Source organism: Aythya marila (genome assembly GCF_965140915.1).
Source record: "Aythya marila genome assembly, chromosome: 15".
NCBI classification, from domain to species: domain Eukaryota; kingdom Metazoa; phylum Chordata; class Aves; order Anseriformes; family Anatidae; genus Aythya; species Aythya marila.
In genome coordinates this window covers 2,230,112-2,257,800 of record NC_139056.1, presented here as the reverse complement: position 1 = coordinate 2,257,800, position 27,689 = coordinate 2,230,112, and the positions used below count along the sequence as shown (strand labels likewise).

The window sequence follows — 27,689 nt, the reverse complement described above, 5'->3', positions numbered from 1 at the left end:
GGGGAGCTTGGCTTCAGCAGCATGGAAAGCCTGACTCGGTGCTGAGGCCGTGAGGCAATGCTCAAACAGCCCCGGCTGCTAGAAGGAAGAATGCTCCCAACACGGCAAGATCCCTCTGCTCAGACACCACAAGTCATAGGTATAGTTGCGGCAAAGCCCACGAACCAACAGACCTCAGCTGTTTGTTAAAACGGAGCCTTCACCATCCTCCTCGGGAGGATGTACACAGCCCTCCCTGCAAGCAGAACGGGAATTTAGCCTTAATCATCCGTCTTAGTGCCTCTGAGGAGGCCACAGCCACCAAAAGGCTCCCAGGTACACTGCTGTTCTGCAGCAGCTCAAGTTGTTTGAGGAGCACATGTTGTTTCTTTTTGGTTTTTTAAACATTAGAATACCAGTTTGAAAGGTTCAGAAACTGCCACAAGAACACTGTGTTACCAAGAAAGGTTTTATTCTTTTTGCCAGTAGCTTTGTTAATTGCACAAAAAAAATTTTTTGTTTTGCCATTTAAACATTTTCACACATCCTATGAATGACAAATGTTAATTAAAAACAAGGCAAAAATTAAAAATTCACAACCTTAACTATAGGTTCTATCATTGAGGAAAAGAAACGGCTTTTCTTACAAGCTTTTCACAAGTGTCACATTTTTTCTTTAAAAAGGAGGGAGTCAGAAAAGCAAATGGCTAAAACAGAAATCTTCATAAAAAGGAACTTTACAGAATTGTCAACAATATTAAGACAACATTGACTAGCCAGTTTTATTAGAGCATCTCTCAATCCACACCTTTCCCCCCTCTGCCCCTTCCCTCCCCCAAATACCAGGCCTAGGAACAGAGTGAGATCTATGTTCAGAGGCTACAGATATAAATAGAAGAATCCAAGTGAGACTATCACAAGTCAGCCTCAGACAGCATCTGAAACAGTCCAGTTTCCACCATTTCCACCCTTCCTCCTCACTTCACATCCACTTCAGCTCTGTCTGGCCTTCCTGTGACCACAGAGCTGGCTGGGCAGCGCTGCACCCTCCACCCACGTACCTATCCAGGCAGAAAGCTGCAGTCAGGCTTTTCCGGGAAAAGTTACAGTGTTCAACCAGTCTGCACCTGCAACTCCCACAGAAAGAGTGATATCCGTTTTGAGAAATGCACTATTTCTGGAAAACAAGACCTGCAGCAGAGATGCCTAGGGACCCTTTTGTAAGTATGGTTCTTTGAATTCACTATGAAATATGTCATGAGACTTGAGAGCTCCTTTTGCATTCCCACAGCTTCCAGAGGCACCGCCAAGTAAAAAAGAGGGAGATCCTTGATTAAACTGGCCCAGACCCATTCACCTTCAATCTAGTCCAAGAGGCTTTGCTGCACTGACCTGGAACTGTTCCACTCTCAGCAGAATCTGGGACAGTACCTCCCTTCCCCTCTTCCTTCCAAAATACATCTTACAAGACCTCTGGTCTTATCTCCTGTCCCCAAAATACAACTTCTCCCAGATGCCCTCAAAATGCAATTCATAATGTCATTTCTTAACTGCAGCATGTTTAATCAAGGACTTCCAGTGCTAATTGCTGTGTTTTTCTGGATGAGGGAAAGCAAAAGCAGGCTGATGGCTGGTTATCCTGGGTAGTTACATGTGCCTTTAATACAAGTATCTACATGTGGGATGACAGTTGTATTGACAAAGAAATACAGATGTGTAACTAATACTGCTCACACATACTACTGACAAATGGGCAAAGTGATGTCTAACAGATCTCTTACTAGATGTTTGCCACAGGACATGAAGCATAACACAACATTAGCCTACAAATAACAGTGATAGCAGGTGAAATATTCACTAAAATAACATTTACAACATTAAGAGTTAGATGTCATGTTTCATAATGAGCATCTGATGCTTTCTCTGTTTCTTAATAAGGTGCCCCTGAACCATATACACGTTGCACAAAGCAGGATTGGTAAGAAATCCTAAGCCACAGGAAAATTTCTTTAAACAGCCATTAAGTTCCTAGAAAAATAAGATGGTGGGAGGGGCAGACCTCAGGATTTAAAAGAACACGGTCTAATTTGAATGTGCTTTCTTTCCTTTCAGAATCCCAACCCAAGGGAGGAGATTGTGCCACTGAGAAGCGATTTTGGCCAATGTTTCTTACTGGCATTTTACTAACTCTCAATTCTAAAATGCAAAAGTCCTCCTAAAAGGCTAATACTGAGAATAAAAAAAGAAAAACAAACAACCATGCCCTGTGCATTTTTAGAGACAGGCATCCTTTGGACTCTGGGCTGCTCTGATAACCAACAATGAGATCATCTCAGCTTTTTAGCTTTGGCCTCTGCAGTTCAAGTCCCGCATTTTTAAAGTAAAGCTCAGCAGCAACCTTAGCCTCCCATTTTATCTACCAGTCTTTCTTGAAGTTATCTGGCCACAAGCAGAGTCACAAATAACAGGGAAAATTCTCATGCTGTGCTAGTGTTGTACTCAGAGTAGTAACACTAAGAACATGTATGGAAAATCTGACATGTATAAAGATCACTCACTAATCAGTACACAAAATATCCCTGTGAGGTAGGTAATTATCACCCACCTTGAAAGATGGGCAATCAGGCTTATAGATAAAATGACCATGAGAAGGCCAGAGAGAGAACATGGAAAGGAACTCAAGATCCTCCATCTCTGGGCTCTATGATCATTCCTCTCACCCCTTTCAGACTCTCCTTGTGACACTGCTACAATCCAAGACGCCTTTGTAATTACTGACTACTAGGGTACAAAAAAGTAAAGCAAATAGTGAAGCAACATAAACTAAGGCCAGAAGCAACTCCAAGGTTTGTTCCTTCACCAAATAAAATACCTCTGGCCTAGTTTTAAACTAAACATTTCTCTTGCAGCTTTCTGTGAATATCTGTGTTAAGCTCCCATGCTGTTTGTGGGATAGGCAGCTGTGATTAGCCTTTTAGGAGGCCACATTTACACTGGTATTCTCATTTTCAGTAAAGTTTGTGTTCCCTAAGCTAGAGTTATCTGTGCAGGGGAAGACATGGATGCAATCTGTTCTTCTCAACAGTATGAAGAATTCCTCCATCAGGGTACTGGGGAGGTGGAAGTTTAAAAAGAAACAGAATCTAGACAGTGTTGCATGCAACCCCATTACCTTCTGGAACTGCCATTCTCCTCCACAGGAGGTGCTTTGTTCTCAAACAGTGGGTGATAAACAGAAATGCTCCTCACCTTACTTGGGACCAAGGACTTTACAGATACTCACAGGTAGATGGGATGTAATTCACCTGTCCCCTTGATGCAAAAAGTCCAACACACACGTTATTTCACAGCAAAGGAGAAAAGGGATCGTTAGAAACAGCATCTTGGACAAGCGTACAAAGAGGAAAATAAAATCAGCCAAGCAGCAGATTTCTGGCAGAGTTGCCTCAGAGCTTCTGAACAAGCCGCCACTGTTCTGTTCCACGACTGTCAGTGCATGGCATGGATTTTCTAATTAGACTGCAACAATCCGAGCCCCCTCCTCCCCCCCCCCCCTTCTGCCAGGGGAAGGCTGACCGCAGCAGCTGCCTCCATGGCAGATCTCAAAGTCTGTGTATAAAAGGAAATGGAGAGACAGAGATGGACTGGTCCAGAGTTAAAACCCAGTATCATAATAATATTAATCAATAATCATAGTATTTAACAGTAAGAATGGTGCAGCCTAGTGGATGTAGGCCCTGTACACTGCAGACATGTCGTTGTCTGATTGGTCCAATGCTTTTGCCCGTTTATAGACCTAGAGAAGAGAAATTAGAAAAGGATCAGTGTCTGCTTTACTAAGAAACCTTTCCCTAGAAAAAGTACTTGCTGACTACTACAAACCAGAATACTGCATGTTACTTCAAATAATTACAGCATCACAGGTCAGAACAAACCAGATTTTGTTTAGACCATCTGTTTTTATTGATGTGATACTGTAAGGGCTTCTACCATTGAATCAAATCCAATTCCATTATTCCATCCTACTCCAAATATATTTCACTTGCTGTTCCCTCGTCTTAGAGGCCACCACATTCTTAGATTTTTGTCCCTGTTGACAAACGGCTCCAACTCTACCTATTGAAGAAACACTGAGTAACACACATCTGAACAACTCTCACCTCATTGGCAGCAGCTGCCATAGGAGTTGGGTGGTTGACAGAATCGCCCAGTGCAATAGCTAATCTAAGATCCTTCTGTATGTATTTCAGGTAAAAATCAGGTTTAAAGTTTCCTTGCAAGATATCTGTTGAGAGGAATGCATGCAAAATATAAGCACGACAAAAGTAAATCAAGCCTAATGCTAAGCTTTCCTTCCCCATGCTGATGGCCAAGAACACTGCTTTTAGATGTTCTGTTTCTCCTTCTATCTTCATTAGGCAAATAACGTCACTATCACCCACTGACAAAGTTAGTTAAGATTTCTAAGCAGTTGCTCTCCATTTCACTTATTACCCTGCCCCAATGAAATCCTCACTGTCAAGTCAAGTCCTAAGCAGGCAGTAAACAATGCAGAGCTTGGGCTGTATTCTCACAATCCCTGGCTATAAAGGATAAGGAACAGATCTCAGGTCTTCATTCCTAGCACGCTTAAAATACCTAGAGTCCCAGGCTGATGAAGATGGGATGGTTTTCTCCCTTCTGCCATTAATTGAAATGCTAGTAGGTTGTGGGAAATGTTCTATAATAAAACAACGTAAGAGAACTTTACTTTGGCACTTCTGGTCCAGGAAGATGCTGGCAAGTTGTCCCTGATTGAGGATATCCAGAAGGGTCTGTTGGGACTGACCAGTCACTTGAGCCAAAGTCAGTCCTTCTGCTATCGTAGCCATGAAGCTGCCTTGGACCATGTTCACAATCAGCATCATCTTGGCAGCATTGCCTACTTCACCTGGGAGTGAGACACACCATTGGGCATTCCTCCACAAGAGATGCAGCAGCCTTTCTCCCCAACCCCACACAGTATAACACTGCTAGACTCTTCGTATTGATCCCAAACACACAACAGCTTCCTCTTTCCATAAAAGACTTTGGAAAATTTAGCCATTTCCCAAGCACTCAAAGGAAGGGGGGAAAATCATAAACGCATGATTTAAAAATAAAATGCAACAAAGTCTCCAAAATGAACCAGTACTCCCAAAAAAAAAAAAAAAAAGAAAAATTAGGCTGGGGGCTCTGGAATTGGCCAAATTCCAGAAGAACATGCCAGTTTCCCATACTGCCCACGGAGACAGGAAACAACCAAACCCTCTCACCAACAGCGTACAAAGATAACATATATGCCTCTCAGACTCCTTGCTGTATACCCCAGTCCTTGCACTAAGAAGCCATGATCAGGCCCTTGGTGTTTAAGTTACCTAGAAAAAAAGAGGTCTTCCCCATTGCTTGGAAACAGCTACTGCAGTCCTCATATAAACCCCTGTCACCAGCTGCCAGGATCACAAGCATCCCATCGTTTGATAGCTGCTGATTTCCCGAGACCGGTGCTTCCAAAAAGCGACCACCACGGGACACTATCACCTGGAAAAAGAATATCTCTGGTTAGCAGTGGATAAACAGCACACAAGGATCTTGAGTACACAGAACAGCAAACAAGCATTGTTTAGGGTTTCCCTGTCCTTAAGGAGAGGATTTTAAAGCACAAATAGCTTAGACACACAAACAGGACAGGGAAGCACTGTAATGCACCTAAGACAGTGCACTGCACCCTGCAAAGGGAACCTAAACACAAAAGTTGCCCTCGTACTCAGCAACACTTCCTGCACCCATCGTTACTGTGCGTATTTTCAGCAGCTGAGCTTGCATGCTTTTACCTTGTCAACCCCTAGTGGCCAAGAAACACTGCTAAAGGCTTACAGCCTGGAACAACAAGAACTGCCACACTGCTGCTGAGTCACAAGTGTTAGAAGTTCAGTTGATGTGATTACCTGGGCCAGCTCTGTGACTGTATCTGCATCCACGGTAGACATATCCACGTAACACTTCCCTGGCCGAATTCCCTGCAACACTCCACTCGGACCAAGTACCAGCTGTGAGGAACAGAAAAGCGGTAAAGCAATAGGGTGTCTGCAAAGAAACTCCAATCCTAAAAGCCCAAGCTAGTCTGGCACTGCAATGGTAGTCCATTAGAGGGATGTCAATATCTAACCCCCATGGATTATTTGGGGGTGGAAGAAGCTTGATTTTGTTGGTAGACTTATTTTTACATAGCTGTCCTACCCAGCATCTATGAATACCCAGGCTACCATTGTCAGTAGGAGTCAGAGCTAGCATTCAGTGACTGTATGTTCCAGTCTAGCTGGTGGAGGAAAAGCAAGAGCTAATCCTTACATCCTTTGCTGCTTTTGGATCTGATACACAGGCAAAGGTGATGTCACAGGTGGAGACAACTTCAGCAGGGGTTCTTCCCAGACGTGCCCCCTCCTGGATGAACAAATCACACTGCAAAAGTCACAAATCCAAACGTAAGAAAAAATAAGTACAAAGCAAATGAGGTCTCTAGCATTTTGCTGAAACAAACTCTACTGCTGGACCCAACCAAAAAAGTCAGGCATATTAACTACTTAGCAACTGGGTTATTTGGATTGTTCTTTGTTGGTTCATCTCCCAACATACAAGGGACTCTGTTGCAGCTTTTCTGAAACCCCAAGTGAAAAAATTCAAAAGAAAGGCACAAGAAAAGAGAATTCTTCAGTGAAATCATAAGAGACTGAGTACTGCGTTTTTTAGGAGAGATAAGAGCAAAAGAATTGGTAAGTGGACATAGCAAAAGGTGTTGCTGGACTGTAACCAGGAATATGCACAGCCGAGACTGACACAGGTTTTAGTGGGCTGCTGTTTCAAAATCTTAGCTCCTTCCCACCACATCCCCTTATACTGTCCACGTTTTGTGATCAGAAAAAACTTTTAGTCCCTTTCAACAAAGTAGCCAGAGCACCCTTATTGCCTTTGATATTTTACAATATAATCTGTATACCAATGTACCCACATTTTCACCTCCGCTACACAGAATAAGCAGCTAGAATGTGCGTAAACATTCAGCTTCATTTCCACTTTGAAGTCAACCCTTCCCATCCTCATCTTGTATTGTGACACACAATGGCTGCAAGAAAACCTTTTGCCACTGCAACGTGAGCAGCACAATGTATGTGTAGATGAAGCTGCAGTCAAGCAGAGCAATCTCACCACACCACTCCTAGGATCAGCTCCCCAGCACCTGGTCTTTTGGTCAATCTCTGAAACCTAAGGACTTAGATATTTAGATCAGCAATATTCCCAGAACTTTGTAGTCCTCAACAAGGATACAAGCAACCTCATAATTTAATACAAAATAGCAACGTGGTGGGTGACTGTTCACAGCTTCTAGGCCATCAACAAGCACTATGGAAGAAATAACAGAACAAGGTGCCAAGCATACACCTGTGTTTCCTTGGTGTCCTCTCCCAAGCACCAGCAACTGGTGACCACAGCCAGTAACTACATGTTTAAAAGAGTTAAGTACTGATGCCTACCTAAAGCCCACGCCTACCTACCTTCTCAGCAGTCCGGTTCCACACAGTAACGGTGTGACCCATCTTCAGTAAATTGGAAACAATGCCGCTCCCCATCAGACCAAGTCCCAGAAATCCTATCCTGAGGGGAAGACAAACATTAATGAAGAAAAGGGATTATGTAACAGAAAACAATGGTTGTGAGCCTCTTGTGGTCTTGGAAGTGATGAAGAGCAAACCCTGAAGCATCACCGGCAAAAAAAAAAAAAAAATAAAAAAAAAATCACACTACACAGACAGAACTACAGGATTTTTAAGCCACACGTTTCAAATAGGCAAATATTGTGCTTTAACAGCAAGCTGGTATTTGTTTTCCTTCGTAAGCAACCCTGACAATTTCCGGCAGAAAGTCTTAAGCCCGCTTCAGAAGAGTAGGAAAATATTAAAATAATAGGAGGCTAGATTCGTTGTTTTTAGTTATTACATTTTGTTGCTTGTGCTTTCTGTAGCTAGCTATTGCTATGCTGGAGAGAGGATGTGTTAATTAGCAGGTGCTTCTCTATTTTTTTTTTGAACAAGTTCGTGTGTACAATGGCTGGCTTATACTATTGAAAGATACATTACTATTTTTATTTCAGTAAAATCCAGCAAGAACTACTGCACTATGCAGCACACAGACATACCAGAGATCTAGTCCCTGCTCCACAGCTGTGATTTCACAAAGAAAGGAACTAATAGCCCAGTACAGGTCAACATGAGTGAGACAATCCCTGACATCAGCTGCCTTTCCTCCCCTAAGCTGGCAAAAGTTTTGCTCCCCCCACTTCAAGAAAAAGACAATGCACTAAGTTCCATCCCTGCCATTACCCCGCAATTTGAATTGTTTTGCAGTCATTGCTGCAAGGATCCTTTTATATATCATGCAGCTCGCTTCACACCAAAACCACAATCTGGCAGGAAATTCTGAAGCGTTCAGTTACATGGCTGATGTAACTTCAAACTGAAATCAGCCTCGCAGCTCCCAACAGTTAGTTCTTTACCACTAGCCACGCTACAGTCGCACTGTAGCTTTCGCAAGCCACCCATGCTCTCCCATCTAGTCACGCTATTTTCTGTTAGAGCAAACTACTTTAGACAATTCAGAGCAAGACACTACAGGCTCCTTAAACAGATCGACCACGGTCCACCTGTTTTCAAGGCTCTGGAACAGTCGTCATCTTTCTTTCCCAGCCCACGTCTGAACCACACTTTCCTGAGAGACTGTTTTACCTGAACAGCTTCATTATTATTTTGGTTCCCCTTGAGTACAGTTGAGAAATGATATCCCATTGAGAACGACCCCAACGGCAAAGAGCAAGCTGTGGCCTGAACTCTGTTAGAACAGAGCGGAAGTTACAGAGTGACACAGGAAGCTCAAGTGAAGCTGCTCTCACTCTAGAAAGGAGAAGGGGGGGGCGTTAGAAGAAACCAGAAGTCTCATATGCTACGTAGCAAAGCTCCTGGGCTGGGAGAACACACCTCCCTCTTCCGCTTGCCTTCTATATATGCAGGATAGCGATTAAACAACCCCAGTCAACTGCCACACGCTACCAGAAAAAAACATCTTTTATCCTTCTGCATCATGCAGCACACAGAAATACTGCTTCTTCACATTCTGCAATATACCCTACAGAAATAGGGCAACTGCACGAAAGCACTGAACTGCAAATATACCCAGGCCAGACCTTGTTTATAATTTTTCTACAGTACAGCTCCTGTTTTGTTTCCAGCTGCTTCCCTCCCACCTCCCCCCAAATTAGAGTTTCACACAATGACAGAAGAGGTCTCTAGTTACAGAGAAATGTTAGGTTTATTTATTCTCACAAGCTGAATATGGCTGCATGTATAAAGTGGGAAGGAGAAAAAGGAAGGGAAATGGCTGAAGTGTGTTGGAGATCTTACTTTTTGTCTGTGGGCGTGATACTGCCATTGACTGCTGTGCTGTCTGCTGCCTGGATGGAGGTTGATCCCGTTTCCTGAAAACAATGAAAAGCACACAGCTCTGGAGGAACTGTAAATCCTTATGACAATAAGGAAGATCCATCAAAGCCAAGATTTGCCTCACCTCTTCACAAACCTTCAGCTTCTTTGTGATGGCTTGATAGCACACAGCTGGCTGTATGAAGAAGACAAAGCATTCAGAGGAAGGACAGTGCTGATTTGCTCTGCTGAGTAAACAGACTACATCCTTGCTACAAAGAAAACAGGCAGCTCACCCACACACCATCTACAACACAGGAAAACTCTCAGGCTTCCTTCAACGGGTGAAAATAAAAACAAAAACCCACTGTAACATACCAAGTCATTCCCTTCCTACCCTACTCCAACAATTCAGACTTTTGTCTGAAGCAGGGACTAGGACCTCCTTTCCGCAGTTCACAGGACAGGCTCCCCTAGAGGCAAGGACTCAGGGCATCCCTACTCTTTGGCACATTTGAGCCAAAGAAAATAGAACTCCAGAGCCTGACACAGAGCACCTCGTCTCATACCTGTGCTCATTATGTCAAGGCAGCTGTGGAAGCCTTTTCATTAAGCTAAGGCAGCACATGGCTTACAACAAATCGCATGGTGAAGGCTGCCCCTACCTTGGCTCCTTATTTTCAGCTACTCTTAATCTGTCTCTGCCCAGATCCTCAGCCAAATATGGTTTTTTTCTATTTCATTTAATCTTCTCTTTTCCTCCAGATTTTCACTGGCTGAAGATAAAATCCTGCAAGACTTCTGACTCTTATGAGATAAATTGGCTGTTTTTCTGGTCACAGGAAGTTCTCCTCCCATATTAAGCTAAGTAACAAGTTTATCCAAATGAAGAAACTGGAAGAACAACTATCAAAGACAATCAAAAAAGTGTTTTTAAACAGAAAAACAGCTTTACCTAGCCCTCATGTTCAATCTGCAGAATTTAATAGAACAAGCCTGCCAAATCCTGGTGCTAGAAAATCTTTAATGACTTGAACTATTTGCTGTCTTCACTTCTAAATCATTCTAAACCTAGATGTTAGGAAGTAATCAAACTATTAGACTGCATGTGACAATCTCATTGCTACTAGGCCCCAAAGAACAGAATTTCAGAGCTGGTTACGCCTACTCCTTGTACTTAGCCCTTCATCCCAGCAAAGGGCAGGATGCCAAGATAGACAGATTAGCAGAATGATTCTGTCTGCCAAATCCTCACCTTCTCTGTCTGGCTCAGCAGGAAGTGATGGAAGTGTGGATCACTGTCCTTCACAGGCTACAAAAACAAAACAAAAACACAAAAAACACAGACTCAGAAACCTCCCAGAGTCACTGAGCAACCATAGCACTATTCCCTTGCTCTCCCAAGCTGCATGACAACAATAACTTAAGGTGTAAAACATTCACTATATAACAGCTGTATCAAGCAGCCTGTTTCAATTAAGCAGTTTACACTGTTTCATTCTCAAAAGTAAAGCCTCCCCTATCACAGCTTGACTCCATTCCCTTGGGTCCTACCTCTGGTCACCAGAGAGAAGAAATCGGCACCTGCCCCTCCACTCCCCCTCGTGAGGAAGCTGTAGGCTGTGATGAGGTCCCCCCTCAGCCTCCTCTTCTCCAGGCTGAACAGGCCCAGTGTCCTCAGCCGCTCCTCATATGTTTTCCCCTCTAGGTCCCTTTTCACCATCTTCATCACCCTCCTCTGGACACTCTCCAACAGTTTTACACCCTTTTTGTACTGTGGTGCCCAGAACTGCACACAGTACTCAAGGTGAGGCCGCACCAGCGCAGAGTAGAGCGGGACAATCACCTCCCTTGACCAACTAGCGATGCCGTGCTTGATGCACCCCAGGATAGGGTTGGCCCTCCTGGCTGCCAGGGCACACTGCTGGCTCATATTCAACTTGCTGTCTACCACAACCCCCAGATCCCTCTCTGTGGGGCTGCTCTCCAGCATCTTGTCACCCAGTCTGTACGTATAGCCAGGGTTGCCCCGTACCAGGTGCAGGACCCAGCACTTGCCTTTGTTAAACTTCATGTGGCTGGTGATCGCCCAGCTCTCCAATCTGTCCAGGTCTCTCTGCAAGGCCTTTCCATCCTTTACAGAGGCAACAGCTCCTCCCAAAACAATTATTTTCCAGCTTCCAAGAAATTTCTTAAAACAGTATTCTGGGAGTTGGCTGGACACTAATCCTAGCAGTCATATGGTAGGCAAACCCATATTAACAGCAACAAGGACTAGAGCCCATGTATTTTATCTGCCCAATGAGCATCGTAAGCACTATTGTAGAATCATGCTCTTCTTACTCCACCTTATTATTTAATTATGTACAAAATGGAAGGTTTCCAAAAGCTAGTTAAGAGTGAAATTGAAGTAAACTACCCTATACCACAGTATCCATGCAGGAGAGACTATCCACATCTTCCCTTCCAGTTTTGGGAAGCCAGTCACAGAAATATTTTTGAATCCAGAAGTACAAAAAACATGTGCAGTAGCTGAGGTGTGAATTTGCAGATGATTCCACAATGACTGAAATATCACTTTTCAACATACTTACTAGTTGCCCAGGAGACTGTCAAGCTTTGCTACAATACAGAATGACATAAAGAAAGCATCTTCTTGGTCCTACTGGAGAAAGGGAAAATCTCTACCACAGCTGAGATAAAAGGTTCTAAACCATCTTCTACAAGCTCAGTTCCTAGATCAATTACACTGTGAAGAAAACCTAGAGCTTCTCACCTCACTGACGCTTGGTGGCCATTTAAATCCAGCTACTGTTCCAGTCATCACTCTCTTCACTGTACTTGACTCTGGAATTGTGAGGTCCTGAGAAGATATGAGGAAGATCAGAGAGTTTACAACCTGGCTCAGTAGCTGGTAACAGCATGTTGATCATAAAATCATACACAGTTTTGAAAAGCACTACACATGCTCTTCCATGAAGAGGTAATATTGAAAGCACATGGTATTACCAATGCAGGTGATGTTAAAAAAAAAAAAACAAAACATGAACTGCCAAGAATGGAATTCAACCAGTTACATATGAAGAATGGATTGTCCAGCAGCTGCAACAGTAATCATTGCACTTGTGTAATCATGCAGTGAGCAGAGAAACAAACACACTTGATCCAGCATTTCCCTCTGGTGGATGCAAAAAGCTAACAAATGGGTAAAGAACACCACCACAATCAAGCACAGCTTTGAACTGTTCTAATCTTCTACTGTCACAAAACCAAAGAAAGTGGCCTACCTGCTAGCAGAAGCTTCTAAGTGTGTATCTGATACAGTCATGTCTGCTCAAGTTTGCAGAACGCATGAGACAGGAACTGGTATGTGGACTACTCCCATTCATTAACAGACCCCAATTTGTCATGTCATGATGATATTAATGCATCATTACTCTACTGTAAGTTTTAATATATGCATTCTCATGTTTTAACCTTTATCTTTGGAAATATGTTCTCACACTATATGAAGAGAGTGTGCAAGACTTCTATGTACTGGGTGTTATCTTCCTGCAATGAGGACTCAGAAATGAAACACCCTTTGGGAAAATGCATGGTGTATCTTGGTGCCCACACAGAACCATGAGAGAAGAGCACTTTGCAAAACATGTAAGAGCAAGACAGCTGTAGGTAACTCATACTGATACAACTGTTTCAGCTGATAGCAGGGACAATTTAGACTTCAGCCTCCAACCTCGAAGCGCCATTTCAGTCTAAGGGACACCTTTTGCACACTAAAATTCTCTCTTTAGAGACCACACTGCTGCTTCAACTGGCAGAGCATGGGTGAAGACTACTCTGATAACATATGATCGTGCTGGTCCTTTGAAAATATCCATATACACTCGAAAATGAGAGTATGTGAATGATCACGTATGCCTAAAGAGCATTTCTAGATAGAGCACACCTCAGCAACAACTGGATCCTTGAATTTTGTGCACACTAAGTGCTTGGAAAACAAGGATTTGGACTATGAACAAAAAACCCAGATCCCAACATTGCAGTAATTCAGAACAGTAACAAACGTTTTCTCCTTTTAGGACTAATATATTGGGGAAGTTATGAGAATAAGGCAAGCAGAATACAAGATTTTAAAGTTATTTCACAGGCTGAAAAATAGTGTTATGACATAATTTTATAGTGATTTCTCTAATTGTCAGTACATTACTTTTCTGAACTTGTAAAAGTTACTTTCCTAGAGAAACTCACTCACTTCTATGGTCTGTGGCCAAACATTTATCAGCTAGCTGGCCATCACTTTGTGACAAGCTGTTTAAACCCACCACACTTCTAATTCCCCAGTAAAAATTCTGGTGCCACAATTAAGTCACTCAGCATTCTCTCTGATAACCCAAAGCAGCTAATAAAGTAAAAACTAAGCATGTAGCACGTCAGCACTATCGGAATTCTCACAGCCATCAGTTTTGATCAATTTTGGAATGAACTTATCTCAAAGACAAAAGCATTTTGCATCAGAAAAAAAGGCCAAGGGGCTTATTGTAATTTGAAGATACAATGTGACACTTAGGAAGGAGAAAGTAAGTTCCAATAAAGTGTATTCCTGCCTGAGTCACTCTAATTATGAGTAAGAATTCACAAGTATGCAACCATTCCTCCCCTCTTCCAATTCCCTCCAAAAGGAGAAACTGATGGTGTCTTCTGCATGGTCTGATTTAACAGAACCTGGCTCAAGAAAAAAAAAAAAAAACAGTATTTATTTCATCAGCTTCATTTTACTACCAAGGCATCAAGACAGAGTTTGCTGTTCAACCTGTTAGGGCCAATTCAGTAATAATTTTGGAGATCAAAGACTACCACCTTGAGTTGCATCCTGAGGTATGCTGAAAGTAAAGATTGTGAAGCACAAGAAAACATGATCCCTTTGAAGCACTGGTGAGCAAGCAGGCTGATGCAGAGTGTTATCAGCTGAAGTCTCCCAACAGTCTTCATCTGCAGTCTCCGATGGAACATACGCATTGTAAAAAAAATCCACTGAAATACTTATCCTTTCAGAAAAGGAAGATCTGGACCTCAACACGGAGTTCCACAATAAAGAAAAAGGCTGGAACTCTAGATGACTGCTGGCTACTGTTGCTGTCACGACATCCAGACGTAAAAGGGAAGTAACAAGGATAAAATAACACTCTTATACTGGACTTTTGTAATGGAGGAAGGAAATAGATCCTATAGCACAGAAGCTGACACAAATAGAAATAATTCTTCTGGTGTATTCTCTCCATGCTACAAGAATTTCTTCTTTAAGCCTTTGCTCTTAAGAACACCTTCATCCTCAGTGCTTACTAAGAGTGTGTTAAGTGACTATAAATCACTTAATCGCACAAAGCAGATGAAATGGGACAAGTCAGGAATCAGATGAAGACCCACATCTCCTCACTAATCCTTCCCACGTAAACTGAATTTGAGGGATGGCAAGATGGAAGGTGGAATCTCAGGAGACAGCTCTCAAAGCCCTCTCCAAGATTTGAACAGAGCCATTTAGTAACTGCAATAAATTCACAGAAAGAATCAACAATGTGCTTGCCAAAGGTATCCGACAACCAATCGGTCTAGAAGAAGCAACATGGAGCAACTTAAACCACCTGATACTGAATTGACTCTTCCTGCTGGCCTGATACTTAAGGTGCCAGTCATTCCTAGAGTCCACCTGCAAAGTCCACAGGGCTCTGGCGGACATGCACAACACAAACCTTCTCATCCTTGGGCGGACGCCCCCTCTTTCGGGGGCTCTGATCCTGGGCTCTTTTCAAAGGTGACTTTGATCCTCTCTCTGACGATACAGAAGAAACCCTCTTTTTTCCTTCCCCTGTGCCCTTCTTCAACTTCCCTTCAGACAAGCTGGCTTTGCGTTTCTCTTCACCAGCAGATTGCTTGCCTCTCTCTTCACTGGAATTACGTCGATTCTTCTCTTCACTGGAGTTATGGGAAGATGCCTGAGAGATTACAGAATAGAAGATGGTAAGGAAAGAAGAGAAGAGCTTGAATGACTTTTATGTAAAACCAAGGATGCGAAGAACCCAGTGCTGATTATTATCAGGCAAACCAACAGCACGGTAACATGAAAACTAGGTATTTGTTAGCCCCTTGAAGTCAGTGAGTGAAGTTGCTGGTCAGTTCACCTGCAAAAACACATCAGTTTAAGTAACTGAGTAATAGAACAGGCTACGAAGATTCCCTGGGAGTGCGTGCAGATATATGCACTTCTACTGTACTTAAGACAAGATCAGTAGATATCAAATTCTAGCCTAAGACTTAAGACTGATTTATAAATTCATCATAAGCAGATCAATTAGCCTCTTCAGTTTCTCCATCAGTATTAGAATACTTTTTCCCCCTCCTCCTCAAACAAGACTGAGTGGGGAAGAAGAGAGGATGGGGGGAAAAAAAGACACAGGAATGAAAACCATATCCCCCTCCCTCCCCAAACTTGAGAGAAGCAATGAACTCCTATCAGATAAAAGATACATTTCACCATCATTCATACCAAGTCTTGTTTTGATGCACACGGTAAAGAACCACCCACTCACCTGATCCTTGCCTTTGGTTTTTCTAAGGAACTCCTCTACAGCATCCACGGCTTGCTGGAAGCGCTTACCCTTGTTAATCTTTATCATTTCCTCTTTGTGAGGGTGATACGGCTTCAGCTGCTCCACTTTGATCCAAGCACTAGAAATCAGAAAAAATAAGTTATATTCTCCAAACAGCAAACTCCTCCACCACTCTACTTCTAGAAATACAGATGCACTTTCTTCCCAAGAGCAATTGATGATAGCAACCCAAATTCACATGTTTGTGAATTTCTACAGCTTGGAGGACTGTAATGTCTGCATTCACTGAGAACTTACTTCTGGCACTTTTACTTGGGTTTCTCCCTCAGGTTTCACATCCTCCTGTACTAGCACTGCTCCCTTCTAAGCACTATTCACATACTGTCAGCAGACCAGCCTTTGGACATGGCCATAGGCACTTGTTCAGTACAAAGGCAGTCTAGTGGCTGTTCTTGTATCACCAGTAGAAACACCCCCAATCACGTCTCCATATTAGGTAGCCCCCAACACGAATCTGTTCGTAAGGCTGTTAAAAGTGGAGGTCACATAACAATTCAAAGTAATCAAGCCCTTGCTCAAACAGTGCAGAAGTGTCTGCAAAAACTGGAGAAAGAACAAAATTAGATACATCACAAATGAAGTACAAACACCACAGCTCATTGCCAGGTGCATTTCTAACGTACCTTGACATTCTGCACAATAACGTTTTCACTTTTGAGGAAAAATAACTGTTTTCTTCATTGTTACTATCTGACTTAAGGTAAACTGGGACAGTAGCAGAGCATTCACTTGATCGCAGTTGAAGAAGAAACTCAGAAGAGCACTGCTGCTGAATAGGACCTCTTGACATTTCTCAAATGGGTAAGTGTTCAACTACAGGACGACAACTTCCCTTCCCTTCTTATTGGGAAGCTCTTCCACAACTCATTCACTGCAGCTTAAGGGAATACCTTTGCTTTCATTATTCCTTGTGGCTTTCACAGGGATTCGACTACTTTTCTCCCTCCTCAGACTCAAGCCTAGACTTATTAGCCACACTGTTAAAAAGCTACTTCCACCTTACTGAAAATATATCTAAGTTTTAGAAAACCTGTTTGAACTAGGATTTTTTTTTATTTTTTATTTTTTTTTTTTTAGCATATAGCAGCCCAGCACAGAGTATGATCCAGTTGAATTGATTTTCTCTGGTCACCAAACATCCCTGTGTTACAAACATAATCTTGATTATACATTTTAAACATTCTCCAGTACTGTCTAGCTCCTGTAAGCAGGTGAAATGGTTTAACAGATGCCTCTTTAGAAATCACATCATGCAATTAAGCTTAACATAAAGTGAAAAAATTATAAAAGCAACTACTTAAAAGTTATTTAAAAAAATAATAAGTCAATTGCTTTTCTGGATCCTGCTTGCCCTCTCTTCATGAGTAAAGCCAGCAAAGTTTACTCCTCATGAGTAAAGCCTTTAAAACTTCACAGAGCGCCTCACTGGCATTAACCACTTTTTGTAGTTAGAGCACAGCTTCCTGAATCTAGACTTAAACTTTTTTGTATCCCATACAGGGAAAGATAAGGTCTCCTGCTAAAACTGACTGCAGTAGCACCAGCATCCTTTCCATACTACCAGTCATAGCCTGGAAGCAGAACCCAGTACTCTCCTGCACACGAAGCCGAATCGTTTTGCTTAGTTCACATCATCTTCAGAACACCTGACTTAACATACCAGAACAAGTCATATCATTGCTTTCAGCCTAGAGCCTACAGTTTAGCAGCTGTTCAGAGAACCCCTCCACAGCTGCCCAGCTATCAGTGAAACACTCACTTTGATGCAAAGCCTTTCTGTGGGACACTGAGGGACAAAGCAGGACGAGGTGCTACACAGCATCAGCACTAAGTCTTTCCTTTGTGCATACAAAGGAAACAAACTTTGGGGGTACATTACAATAAGGCACATTAAGCACTGTTCCCAGATTTAAATTTAAAAGTAAGAACAGTTTTTTCTTTCATGTTGTTCTTTTAGGTCTCCTTCAGCCTGCACATGCTATCCCTCTTTGCTGTACATGCTCATTAGTTTATTTTCCCCATTACTTCTCCTTTGGGGTAGAGAAAGGCTGAAGCTTTCCTCTTCCAGGCACTGAAGGTAAATTTTGGTACTCATGCTCACAGGGGACAAAGAGCTAGAGATCTCAGAGACAAATTAGAAAGTGAAAAACAGTCTTAAGAGCTGCCTCAGGGTAACATAACTGAGAAGGGTCTTTTCCTTTCCAGTTTACCCTTTGTGTGTCACACCTTGGATAACCTTCTGTAAGACACAGACATGGCTTTTGACACTGGATGTCCAGAAAGCATGTGTGTGTTTCAGACACCTGAAAACTAATGAATAGATGTGTTTGCTGGGAAGTTGTTTACAGACCAGATCTCTGTTAAGCAATAACCTCACGGCCAATACTCAGATAGGTCTCCTCTAGGTGTGCTGGCTCTGGCTGGGATGGAGTTCGCTTTCCCAGCAGCAGCCCATACAGCACCGGGCTCCGCACTTGTAGCTAGAGCAGCACTGGTATCACACCAGGGCTGTGCCTGTTACTGAGCAGTGCTGACAAAGCATCACGACTCTACAAACCCTGCCAAAACCAGTAGGCCACAGGTGAGCAAGGAGTGGGAACAGGGTAGCATCACGGCAGCTGACCTAAACAGACCAAAGGGATATTCCATACTATATGATGTCACATCCAGCACTAAGAGGTGGGGAAGGGGACGGAGAGGAGGGGCTCTCATTATGAAGATGTCTGTCCTCCCAAACAACTGGTAACAGTATTGGGAAGCAGCGCCTCAGGACGTGGTCAAACATCATTCTCTACTTCCCATCAACAAGCAATGTTTTTTTCCTCTCTCTGTACTTCTGCACAGCCTTTGCTTGTTTTTCACTCCTTTTTCCTTCAAGGAAATTATCTTTATCTCAACCTGTGTGCTTTTTTCCCCCTGCTCTGCCACGGAACCCATGGGCTGCAGGGGGACAGCCTGCTCCACCTCCTGCACTGCCCTGGCTGCTTGCAGGGCTGGTTCTCACTCTTCTCTCCTCCAACTCCTGTTGCACAGCAGTTCTGCCCCCTGCCACCCCCACAGCCCCTTTCTTAAACCTGCTCTCCCAGAGGTGCGACCAGCATCACTTGCTGGCTCAGCTCTGGCCAGCAGCGGGTCTCTTTTGGAGCTGACTGAATTTGGCTCTTGTCTACGATGGGGCAGCTTCTGGGCTCTGCTCACAGAGATCACCCTGCAGGCTCCCTGCTAACAAGCCCTTGCCAGGTAAACCCAGTGCACTAGGATGCAACGTACAAGGAACTATTTTTCTCCTAACTTGGCAATGCATTAATACCCCCAGAAAAGGAATTAGTGACATTACATTACTGAAGCTGTCATATTTAAAATGAGATTGCATTTATATTGCCGCACAGCGTCATCCAATATCCATAAAGAATGGATTAAATAGAAAGTGAAAAGACGTTAAAAAGATCATAGAATATCCAAGTTTCAAGGGACCCACAAGGATCATCACGTCCAACACCCGGGTCCCCGCAAAAAAAATCAGTTCGTGTGTCTGAGAGCATTAACACATTTTTACATATGAGATACATTTTAGTAATGGGCTTCTCTGCTAACTTCTTCATACTCTTCTGTACAAATGTGACTTAGAGCTGCATGAAAAACAGTGCCATAGAAGAGATACAACCAGAGACAGCAGATTCAAATCCGTGAGGGGAGCTTAGGACAGGTAAGATGACCTTAAAGCTCACCATTTTCTAACCACTCTTCCAGTCTAAAGATACCAGTTCTTAATGATACCTTGAAAAAAAAACTAGAAAGATCGGAGAAAGGGAAGCAGCAGAAACTCCACAAATACTTTTTGCAAGCCTTACACTTAGGTCTGCAAAATGGTGGCACTGTATCTCCAAGGTTCTTTTACTTAGTAAAGCCTGGAAATGTTCAAGTTTACAGAGCACCAGTTCAAAGGCCCACACTAAACGTTAACACAAGCAGTCTGAAGTCAAAACAAAACTGCCTGGCTATTTGCAAGATCTGTGTTAGTGAGCAGACGACCAAGAAACACAATGCAGAAATAAGGACAGGGTTCCTGACATCAAAAGGCAAAGCCCCAATTTTCATCAGTATGACAACTCAAACGGCAGAACTCTCTAATTTGGTATGTAAAGATTTTAATGGAAAACAGCACAAAAATGATCACAGGTTAAAGCAAACATCCATGCAACTGAAAGGAAGGGATATTTTGCAGAAGAACAAGCAGAAGTTCAACATTGATAAAAGTTGTGTTAAATTCTTCAAATTTATGCAATAACAAAAATATTACAGAGTACTTAAATTCAAAAATATCAACAAGACAAGAACAAGTTTTGACTACAGTAACTTTCATCTATGGCACTCTGCCTACAGAGATGTCCAACAACATCCCAGCTGGCTCTGGCATACAGCAGCTCAACAACAGCCGAGCTCTGCATGGGATATGCCCAACCAAAAAAACAGCAGCAGTGTAAGCTAACCCTGCATCAGCTCAGCCCACAGCCTCTGAGTCTTTGAGGATTCCCAAAAAGTATCACATTCAACACCTGGCAAACTAATCACATGTTTTCTGACGTCAGGATCTCATATGATGTTTTACAAAGACTACTTCCATAAACTTCTTTCTCCCTGAAAACCAGGGAGGACAGTGGCATAAGAAGAGGGTACGTGCTGGCATCACAACAGTATATGAGAGATGGGAAGACACTAAATGCTGTGCCAAGATTGTCAGGCCTAATGCAAATAGGTTGCAGATCATTAGTTATCTTAGATTACAAGCTTCTTTCATTTTTCCTTAGTATATCAAGCCAGGAAGTGACCCCTGACCCCATGGCATTTACTGACACTATTTAGTTTTCCTACCGATGCTTCAAAAAGATGCTGTATGTTAAGAACAAGCTGCTCCAGCTTCCTATTAAGACCGATGCACATGACTTGCAAGACCATGACTATGACAGTATAGCTGCAGTGGACGTACATGCACACACGTCCATAGCCCTGATGACTGCAGAACTCTCCCTGATGAGTGTACCTTCCATGAAGTAGAGTGACAGCTTCATAATAAAAAGCAATGATTTTTTTTTCCAGTTCTGAAAATGTCATAATGAATCTCCTAACAGGCCATGAAATGTCAGAACATTTTGAACTGGATGGAGTACTCTAAGAATTTCTGTAAGACTGGTAGGCTATGGGCCTGCCAGCCTAGTAACTACTAACAGCAAAAAATAAATGCATACAGCAATTCTTGCAGCTGCTGCCCTTGATTACTAGAATGACGTACGAGTATTTCCTAAGACATGCCTGTAGCTTGTCATAGGAAATAGAAAATAAAAGGCGATCTGAAAATCTATTTAAGAAGCACAGTTAAAAACAAAGGTAAGAGGTCAATCTTCCATTGCTATTTAGAAAGGCTAAAAGAGAATTGTAGTTTATAATGCATCCACTATATGCTGCTACATGCTTGTCAGTTCTGTGGGAAGGAAACATCAACTCTTCTTGATTTTGGATGAAGAATCATTTTGATGTGACTTACTTTGAGGACAAATACTCAGAAAAAAAGTCCTGGGCAGACTAGGAAAGTCTCACTATAAGAGAAGAATTTAGAGAACAAGTCAATAAGAGGCATTACGTGAGCATGTGCATCACAATCAAGGAAACCACTTAGAATAGGACATGGATATTATATTACCACTATGAACACCAAGCTGCCTCTAACTATGCTAGAGCACAGGTGTACATCAGTTTAAATTAATCAGCAAATTCCTCTTCCACATTAAAGCAATAAAATGACTGCAAAGCCATTCTTACCTTTAAGCAGCTTTCTCCTTAACCTTTGGTATGGGAAACTGGAGCCACATAGGTCAGAAAGAAATAGCTTTTCACTAGCATTTTGGAATTCCTCAGAAGAAAATAGTCTATCCATATTCTGAGGTTGCCTAACCACTGACAAACTGGCTGTCAACCACCCTCAGAAGTGTCCAAGAAGGACTCTACCCATTAACTAACATTGCCTTCACCTTACACAAACCGGCCAATAACCAAAAGGTCCAAACATTAAATCTGGACAGAATAAAGCAGTAACAGAAGAGCTGTAAAATTGGATCAATGATAATGTCACCCTGCAACCTTGAAAGGTATGGAAAAAGCAAAGCACACGAAAACAGGAGCAACATGCACTAGAATACCAGTATGAGCCAGTGTGGATTCATCACACTGTGAACTACAGTCAGTGAAAGGAGCTCTGCATGCTCCCATTTGTAATCCTGTTCATTAGATAGAGATTTTCTTAATTTGTTATTTCCACTGTTTATATATGTCTTTAAAAAAAGGTATTTGTAAAATGCATTAGTTTACTTACAAAAAATAAAAGGGTTTCCCCTTGATGCTCATATGTTAAGTGAAAGCACTTAAAATTTTCATGATTTGATTCTTTGACTATGCTCAAAGACAAGGATTTCTCACAGTTCTACCACCACCATAACTCAGGAGAGGGCAGGCACACAAGATTCTCTCTCCTGTCTATCAATGTTACTTTATAAGAGCACCAAAGAGGACAGTATTTATTTCTATTTAGTTTTCAGATAGCACACGCAAGTCAAAACGAGCAAGCTTCTGAACTGTGATCATCTAGCAGGAAATGATAAAATTTCACAAGCAGCAGGGAGAGTGGGAAGAAGGCAGGCAGGTGTATGCACAAGCACTACCTTCCTGTGTTACATGATTGGATTTTCCCTAGTAAGAATACAGAATCACACAACAGACCCCAATTATTTTGTAGATCTGAACTCTACACTTGCAATTATGTTGCTGACCTCAGCTTCAGTACCACAAACACACAACCACTTCTTCTAAACTTGTCTTAATACAAAACACCTCTGTATTTGATCCAAAAACATGAAATTGAAGAAACAAGAGCAAATGATTAGGATAGAAAGAGACAGATCTCAGCTTTTAGAGCCTGATTAGCTCGAATATCCATTGGCTAACAAGAAAAAAAAAATCCTTTGCCCTCAAATCAACATTCACCTACCGTATGTTACTAGAGATCCTACAAACCTTCCTATTAGTGTGCAGCATTCATTTCTACCTCATCAAGTTTAGATATCAGTTCTTAATGGATTTTTTTTTTTTTTTAAATAAGCAAGAACATGGTTGAAAACAGTTCTCTTAAGCAACATCCATTTCTTGGTTCTTGTTACTCCTGTCCTTACCAGAAGTAAATGTGTTTGCTAATCTCCTGCAGGTTTCTCACTTATTGCATGACTGAACACCAAATAGCAACAAAGAAAAGAACAGAAAAACTGGAAACATAACATTCGTCTTCAAAAAATGTTGTGTTTTTTCTCTCCAGATTGTAAACATCTAAGTCCAAGACAACTATGATCTTGCATGCTTATTTGGAACCAATAAATTCTGCCTTGCAAAAAGAGAGTCTACAAGTTTTTGCTGCCCTATGCTACAAAGTCTTCCAAAGGTGCAGCAAGAACGTTTTCAGTCTTCAGGCATAAAAATACGTTCTTTATTATGAGTGGCAAGCATAAAGCCATGCTATTCTTCCAGCACAAAAATAAATGAATGCTCTTCACTGTACCTGTCTCAAACAGTTGCAAGCTAAAACCTAACCCAGGACCATCACACCTACTCCCTTACAAATGGCAAGCTACCAAGAAGTTTCCTTCACAGCAGCAACTAAAATCCTGGTGTAACTGAGTATAGAAGTCTTTCAAGTCTTCATACAGCCACTTGCATGGCTATAGCATGCAGTAACAGATGGATTTTTATTGCATATAAACTAAAAACTTCTACAAATTCACACTTTGCCGTGTTAGCAAAAGTTTCTTCCATGAAAAAACACGTTATAGGGAACAGCACTTTCAACAGATGAAAACAAGCAGTACATACTGATCTTCTGTTCCAAAAAACTTCACAAAGAAGCACTTTTTTCCACGAGGTTTCTTCAGATCTTTAGGTGGATTAACGATCTAAAGGCAATTAAAAGTGAAAGTTAAAAAGCACATAAAAAAAGGTGAAACTCTGTGACTTCATTATCCGGCATTAGAACTCTTGTAGATTTTTATTTTTAAACCTAACAAGGAAGAGAACTTAAAACTGTTACAAGTCTTTCAATTAAATATGTAGCCCATATATTTCTTTAGATATGCTTATGCAGCAGCAGATTGAAAAAATACCCAAACTCCACTGATACATCACTACGTTCTTAGTGAGGTTCCCTCTCCCCAATAAGACAGCAATCTTATTAAAATTTATAAAGCCAAATGGTATTCATAAACATTTGTTCCACTTAGTTAAGTTTAAAATTCATATTCAAAATATTGTCCTTGCTCCCAAAATAGTTTACTCATGAAGTTTAAAGTATTACAGAAGAGAAAATCAGTCCTTCTCTTACAGAGATGACACCTGAAAGACTGCAGGCGAGCCTGGTTTTAACCCGATTCAACAACCAGAGTGAAACCAAATATTTATAGCTGTCAGCCACATTAACAACACTTTTCCCCCTGTGGCATGCTTTTATCTCAGCATTTCCAGTCCTCATACCTACACCAAAAATAAAAACAAAGTTCACAGAAGCACAGAATATCCTGAGCTGGAAAGGACCCACAAGGATCATCGAGTTCAACTCCTGGGGCCCCAAAGGACCACCAAAAAAATAAAAAATAAAGATCAGACCATGCATCTGAGAGCACTGTCCAAACACTTCTTGCTCTCCGGCAGGCTCGGTGCCATGGCTTCCTTGGGAATCCTGTTCCAGTGCCCAACCACCCTCTTGGTGAAGAACCTTTTCCTGATATCCAGCCTGAACTGCCCCTGAGTTTTTTCATGGAAACCCATGGCATGTAGAATTTAATTTCCTAAAATCTTTTGGGTCTTTCATCAGCAAAAACCAACTGAACCAGAAGTTCAATGCCTAGAGTTCCTCAAAAAACATAGCTCTAAACAGTATCTTGAGAAGGCAAACTCTTTATTTCTATTATTTAAACCAGTGGATTTAACTAAGTCACCAGAGGAGGAAAGAAATCTGAGCTGCAGAAAGCAATAGTGATTAAATAGCTAAATCTGAGGAACACAATCAGTTCTAGAGCTGGATGAATTGCTTTTCATCCCATCTGAGCTAACAGCTGTTAGTGACAGGCTGAACTTCCAGATCAATTAAAACCCTGAAACTGGTTCACAGCTTAGACTTGAGGGTTTGGTACATTAAAAAAAAAAAAAAAAAACAAAAAAAAACCAACTAATACTAATCTTTAACTGAAAAGCTTTCAGGTAAAGCTTTCCCTGTACAGAAGGAAAAAAAAAAAAAAAGTGAATAAGTAAAAACCTAACTCACCTTTCCCGGCCATGGTGGATACCGGCCCAGCTTCCCCCTAAGGACAAATTAAAGCATTAGGCACTAAGATCAGAGATGGGGGGAGGGGGGGGGGGGAAACAAGCAACCCAGAACAAACCACACACGCCACCACCAGCTATTCCATTTCTATCTTATCTCATTACATCATATTCTCATATGAAGAGAATTACCATTTACAGACAAAACCTACCGTGATGGGCAAGGCACAAGCACTTGACACATAAGCATCATTATTGGTAGATACCTGTACCTAGACAAAGTCCCTATAAAGTCTCCATGAACTCGGTGCACTATCAGAATTTAAGTCAAAAGAACAGCAGCAGAGCGACTGCCTGGAAGAAGGAGCGACATAGCCTTTATTCTTCTTGTAAAACTGGATATTCCATGCAAGAAACTAAGTGCCGATTCGGGCAATCAAACCAAAGATCAGTTCGGTAGCTTATTTCCATCAGGACAGAACAGTCCAGTAAGATAAGCATATCAGCTGCAGATTTCCAGCTCAGGCAGCTGAGATTGATAGAAGTTCTGATAGAAAAGCTCTACTGGCAGGACAGTAATGTCAGGACACCCGCAATAGGTGTTCCATTATCACTTTCTTCAGATGCTTGCCACTGCACGTAGTGGTGTGCTAAAGATATAAAAGAGCCAAAAGAAACGCAGAAAAGTTTATTTCCTATACTTGCAAATGTGTCCATTACAAGAACTACATAAAACTATTTTTTCCACAGAGGAGAAAAGACATTAGCCTTAGCCCACAGCACACCAGCTTTATTATCACCTTACCCTTGCCACTTACAGAGGCTGCAGTACTCTCACAGAAGCTGATCAGTCATTGTCTTGACAGAGAGGAGCAGAGAATCTGCAAAGCCTGCCAGCTCCTGAACAAAAAATCCTCAACAAGAGGCATTCCAGTCCCTCCTGAGACGGTAATTCCACGGAGAAGATTCAGTAGTGATGGTCAGGCAGGAAAACTGCCAAGAGTTATAACCACAACCACGTCTCATATCTGATGCTTGCATCCTCGTGCTGAACAGCATGTTCATCAAAACCTTTCATATGGTACTGTTTTACTGTTAGAGCTCTCCTACAGCCACTCGAGGGACAGTAGCTGTCTAGGCTGTCACATACAAAAGTAAAGCAGGATAATCTGCATTCCAACACCACGAGCACTGCACGGCCCAAATGCTTATTTGAAAGAAATTTTACTGAAAGGAACCTTTACTTACTTTGCTATAAATATTAGATAACTTCACAGCACTTTCAATTTTTCGGATGAGAAACTGCAGTTGTCACAGCCTGGAGCGCACACTTCTTTTTATCTGAGATATAAATATAAACGCATACACCTGCGTGTAGGGGATTAGCTATTTCTTGCAAGCCCTAGCAAGAAGCCCTAGCCTGTCGAGTGAAGCAGAGCCTATGCACTTAACAATCAGTGCTTACAGGCCTTGATGGAATCCCCTCAGTTCTCCTGAGCAGGAAATACAAAACCACAGCTCTCCAACTATTTGAAGGTAAAACTGGAGTGACAAAGGGAAGTAGCTTCCGTGAGCTTCAAAGGAAGCATCCTAACCTGCGAAAACAGAAAAAAAGGTGCTTTCCCACGTTACTGCGCTGCTTTATTGGAGCACTCCCAGGGAGCAGCACCTCCGTCCTCACCGGCCGCCTCTCTCGCTCACTCCCGCTCCTTCTCGCCTCCCCCGAGGACCCCGCACCCCGGAGCGACCCCCGCCGCCCGCCCGCAGCCCCGCTCCCCCACCCGCCGCCTCCCCGCGCCAGCCCCCGGGGCCGAGCCCGCCTCCCCTCGGCCCGCTCCGGCCGCGGCCGCCCCCGGTCCCTCCTCAGGCCGCCCCCGGCGAGCAGGGCCCGCGCCGCCCCGCCGGGCCCCTCCTTCCCCGCGGCCGGCGGGTGACGGCGCTCGGCCCGGCCCGGCCTCGGCCGCGGCCCCGCCGCCGCCACGGGCGGAGCCGCAGCCCCGTTCCCTCAGGCGGCGCCTTCCCCGCCGGGCCGGGCCGTGCCGGGCAGTGCCGGGCCGCGTCCCCCCGCCCGCCCGGCGCCCGCCGCCACTCACCACACCAGGTCTCCGAGCCTCAGGCTCACGGCCGCCATCTTACCGACACCGCCACCAGCCGCACCGCGCGGGGCCTGCCGGGACAGGACGGCGCCCGCCGGGGGGCC

The 27,689-nt window shown here is 42.9% G+C and overlaps 1 protein-coding gene across 7 annotated transcripts; it reads right to left on the bottom strand.

Moving 5' to 3' along the window:
• Nucleotides 1–435: 435 nt before the first annotated feature.
• GLYR1 (glyoxylate reductase 1 homolog) lies at nt 436–27,689 on the bottom strand. 7 transcript variants are annotated; one of them, XM_082772422.1, is made up of 18 exons: nt 27,583–27,689; nt 26,955–27,084; nt 26,738–26,830; nt 25,491–25,527; nt 24,047–24,126; nt 16,055–16,193; nt 15,218–15,460; nt 12,244–12,330; nt 10,723–10,779; nt 9,613–9,663; nt 9,450–9,523; nt 7,551–7,650; nt 6,349–6,459; nt 5,946–6,047; nt 5,376–5,538; nt 4,730–4,909; nt 4,140–4,264; nt 436–3,775 (listed from the first exon to the last, which is right to left on the bottom strand). In XM_082772422.1, the coding sequence occupies exons 6-18, from the start codon at nt 16,139–16,141 to the stop codon at nt 3,701–3,703; spliced, it is 1,455 nt and encodes a 484-aa protein (XP_082628548.1). In that variant the 5' UTR covers nt 16,142–16,193; nt 24,047–24,126; nt 25,491–25,527; nt 26,738–26,830; nt 26,955–27,084; nt 27,583–27,689; the 3' UTR covers nt 436–3,700. The 7 variants fall into 7 exon arrangements, with proteins under 7 accessions (XP_082628548.1, XP_082628549.1, XP_082628545.1 ...); XM_082772423.1 differs by lacking the exon at nt 26,955–27,084 and having other exon boundaries at nt 27,583–27,606; XM_082772419.1 differs by lacking the exons at nt 26,738–26,830; nt 26,955–27,084 and having other exon boundaries at nt 27,583–27,686.

What these genes read in the sequence shown, in the direction of transcription:
- GLYR1 (XM_082772419.1), bottom strand. Translation starts at nt 27,620, where the DNA reads ATGGCGGCCGTGAGCCTGAGGCTCGGAGACCTGGTGTG. An exon ending in GGCCACCAAGCGTCAGTGAG is followed by an intron (nt 10,780 to 12,243) that starts GTGAGAAGCTCT and finishes TTGTTTTTGTAG; the next exon opens with CCTGTGAAGGACAGTGATCC. An exon ending in CAGTCACAGAGCTGGCCCAG is followed by an intron (nt 5,539 to 5,945) that starts GTAATCACATCA and finishes TTCTTTTTCCAG; the next exon opens with GTGATAGTGTCCCGTGGTGG.